Source organism: Sinocyclocheilus rhinocerous, unplaced genomic scaffold (genome assembly GCF_001515625.1).
Source record: "Sinocyclocheilus rhinocerous isolate Xijiao unplaced genomic scaffold, SAMN03320098_v1.1 C36172606, whole genome shotgun sequence".
Taxonomy (NCBI): Eukaryota; Metazoa; Chordata; class Actinopteri; order Cypriniformes; family Cyprinidae; genus Sinocyclocheilus; species Sinocyclocheilus rhinocerous.
The window spans coordinates 1-877 of NW_015774967.1; the positions used below are offsets into that span (position 1 = coordinate 1).

The 877-nt window shown below is 41.2% G+C and overlaps 1 protein-coding gene across 1 annotated transcript; it reads right to left on the bottom strand.

Moving 5' to 3' along the window:
• Window positions 1-4: 4 nt before the first annotated feature.
• Window positions 5-488, bottom strand: LOC107735606 (Y+L amino acid transporter 2-like; the record flags this gene model as incomplete). The annotated part of the gene is made up of 1 exon (XM_016547237.1): window positions 5-488. A coding segment is annotated over one exon (484 nt), but the record flags the coding sequence as incomplete, so codon positions are not given.
• Between the last annotated feature and the right edge of the window lie 389 nt (window positions 489-877).

The window sequence follows — 877 nt, forward strand, 5'->3', positions numbered from 1 at the left end:
GCTGAACCAAGTAGTTGGCAAAAGTTATGGCAATTACAGCCTGGCCTGTCGGTTCGATGATAAGCAGCGATGTCCACAGACGTATAAATGCTATGAAGCCTCCAAACGACTCCAGGATGTAGGCGTAGCTGGCACCGGACTTAGTGATTGTTGTACCCAGCTCTGCATAACAGAGTGCACCCACTACTGAAAAGATGCCACCGATGGCCCAGATAACAAGAGACAGTCCGTAGGAAGCGCTGTAGATCAGAACACCCTTAGGCGACACAAATATGCCTGAGCCAATCATGTTCCCCACGATGAGGCTGATGCCGTTCAGAAGAGAGATTTCCTTTTTGAGCTGCATGCTCTCTTTGGGTTTTGAAAGGGCTGCGGAACCCTCAAGCTGGCCGTTCAGCTTTCTGGATTCAGTGTTGTTCTCCATCCTGTCCACAGGTGTACGTGTTGCCACGTGGAGACAGAAGGGGCCCTCGTCGGCCTTATCCAACCTGACAGAGAGCAGAAAAACTGAAGTTATATTTGGAACAACAGCTGTTGCTTAAAAAGATATTTCACTGCAAAATGAAAATTCTGTCATCATTACTCACCCTTATGTCATTCCAAACCTGTATGACTTTCTTTCTTTAGTGGAACACAAAAGATGATATTTTGAAAACTGTCTCAGTGGTTTTTTTTGTTGTTTTTTTGCCCATACAGTGAAAGTCAATGGGGTAGTGTTGTTAAACTAACTAACTTACTAAAACTTTTTTTTTTTGGTAATTGAAATAAAGCATAAATAAATAATAAATAAAAAACAAACAAATAAATAAATAATAGAATAAAATATAAACAGTAAACAAGTAAACAAATGACTTAAACCCAATGTTGCCTTGCCAGC